We start from the raw sequence: 2,500 nt of genomic DNA, 5'->3' as shown, positions 1-2,500 counted from the left end.
ACAAAAATCACCATAACCGAATAAAGAATATACTAATGAATATACTCAACCGTCCCCTTCACCACCACCGCCACCACAGTGTCAGCGCTCACCATACAGGCCCCGAAACTTGGCTAATCTCATTTTCTTCTCCAAGTCCCCAACGACAATTTGTCCGAGGCTGGGAGGAGTCGAGGGAAATTCACGAAACATTCCTTTGAATTAGTCATGTCGGCAGGCTATCACGTTGACGATAATTGCTTCAGGTCTGAAAACAAAACTCAGATTCAAGTGGGTTCTGAGGATTTGCCTTCCGCTTCTCTTCTCTTCTCCTCTCTCTCTCTTTCTCTTCTCTTCTCCCTCCCCTCTCTCTCTCTCTTTCTCTTCTCTTCTCCCCCCCCTCTCTCTCTTTCTCTCTTTCTCTCATTTTCTTACTTCTTCCATCTCTTTTTTCCAGTCATCCTTGCCATCTATCTTAGTCTCGTTTGAGTTTTTAATATATTATTATTGTCATGATTGTCAGAATTATTATGGTGATGATGGTTATGATGGTGAACATGATGAGGCTAATAATAATAGTAATGATAATAATGATAGTAAAAATAATTATGATAATAATGATAGTAAAAATAATTATGATAATAATATTATCAATAATATTTATAACACTAGTAACAATAATGATAATAATTTTAGCATTATGGAGATAATGGTTATGATATCAGTATGAACAATAATAATACAATTAACTATAACAACAGCAATAATAGCAGTAATAATAATCATAATAATAATAACAATAATGATATTGATGATAATAATAATAGCAACGATGATAATGACAATAATTATAATAATGACAGTGGCAAATATGATAGTAACAGCATTGACAATGATAACTGTAAAAACAGAATTAATATCAGTTACAATGATAATGATGATAAATGCTTGTTCTAATGATAATAAGGATAACAATAAAGATAATGATAATTGTCATAATAGAGATAATAATAATGGTGATAATAATAATAATAATAATAATAATGGTAATAATAATAATAAGGATAAGGATAACATAATAATAATAATGATGATGATAATAATAACAATAATGAAAATAACAATAATGATGATGATAAAAAATAATAGTAATGATGATAATAACAACAACAACAGCAACAAGAACAACAACAACAACAACAACAACAACAACAATAATAATAATAATAATAATAATAATAACGATAACAACAACAATAATATTTACACTAATAATAAAGATAATAAAACAATAATTTAATAATGACAACATCAACAACAACAACAATAACAACAACAACAATAATGATAATAATAATAATAATAATAATAATAATAATGATAATAATGATAATAATAATAATGATAATGATAATAATAACAGTAAAATCAATAATAATAATAACTATAATAGTTATAATGAAATAAAGAAAAAAATAACTAATAATAATGATAAAAAGGATAACAACAATGGCAACAACAACAACAATAATGATAATAATAATAAAAATAACAATAAAAATTAGATAAAAATAATAATGAGAATAATAACGATGATGAGGAATAATGAGCATAATAAAAAAAAATAATGATAAAGATGATGATGATAATAATAATAAGAGTAATAATAATAACAAATATAGTAATAATAATAATATTAATAATAAAATAATGATAATAATAATAACAGTAAAACAACAACAGCAACAATAGAAAAAAAAACACATCATAACATTATTATACACATACTTTGCATGCTATTATGTACCATGCTTAGAAACAGCAAATAAGCGAAAGTAAATACGTATGCAATTGCTAATCTACTATCTCTTCCTCAAGGGATGCTGATTGCAGCTTCCGTCGGCGCGTGGCTTTGGGACGAACATAAAAGGAAAAACTACATCTACAACTTCAACAGCAGCAGCAAAAACTTAAGGAAAAGGAAAAAGCGAATACATCCTTTCCTTCAAGTTTTCCCCGAAGCAAATGCCGACTTCATTGACCCTGAGACTCTACGGGAATCGAACTGGACTCGCCCACTGGAAGGGAAACTGCAGTTCACCGGGGACAATCCTTACTATTGGATCATCGGGAGGAGAGCATGGCTAAGGCAAATGCATCACAGGAGATTCCCTCGATGGCCTAGGAAGGACCCAACCTGTTTGTATCCTGAGCTTCTGGACTTCTAAGCAATGAGGTCAGGGGTCGAGGGGTCAGAGGTCATGGGGATGAGGTTTGAACCTGTGGGTGACAGGGGGTCAAATGTCAGGAGGATAAGGATACAAAGAGTTAGAGGTTCAAAGGTCACTGGAGAAAGGTGTCACTCGTGGATCACGCGGTTAAAGGGTAGGAGTTCGGGGTTCACGATATGATTCATAAGAGATCCTTTAGGGCTAATACATTAGGGGTTGGGATCACTTATTAAACGTTAGGGTCAAAGGATAGGGGTTAACAAAATGTCGCCGGGAACATATAATGGTCA

General features: G+C 31.4%; 1 protein-coding gene across 2 annotated transcripts in view; it reads left to right on the top strand.

The window, feature by feature from the left end:
• The window catches only part of LOC119583119, a 32,185-nt gene that overhangs the window by 29,621 nt on the left and 64 nt on the right, over window positions 1-2,500 (top strand). For both annotated transcript variants that reach the window (XM_037931623.1, XM_037931624.1), the window contains exon 3: window positions 1,858-2,500. This exon is cut by the window's right edge and continues 64 nt beyond it. In XM_037931623.1, the coding sequence (XP_037787551.1) occupies window positions 1,858-2,207 (350 nt within the window). In that variant the 3' untranslated portion in view covers window positions 2,208-2,500. The remainder of the gene's footprint in view (window positions 1-1,857) is intronic.

This window comes from Penaeus monodon, chromosome 16, assembly GCF_015228065.2.
Source record: "Penaeus monodon isolate SGIC_2016 chromosome 16, NSTDA_Pmon_1, whole genome shotgun sequence".
NCBI lineage: Eukaryota > Metazoa > Arthropoda > Malacostraca > Decapoda > Penaeidae > Penaeus > Penaeus monodon.
This window is presented reverse-complemented; position numbering and strand designations above follow the sequence as displayed.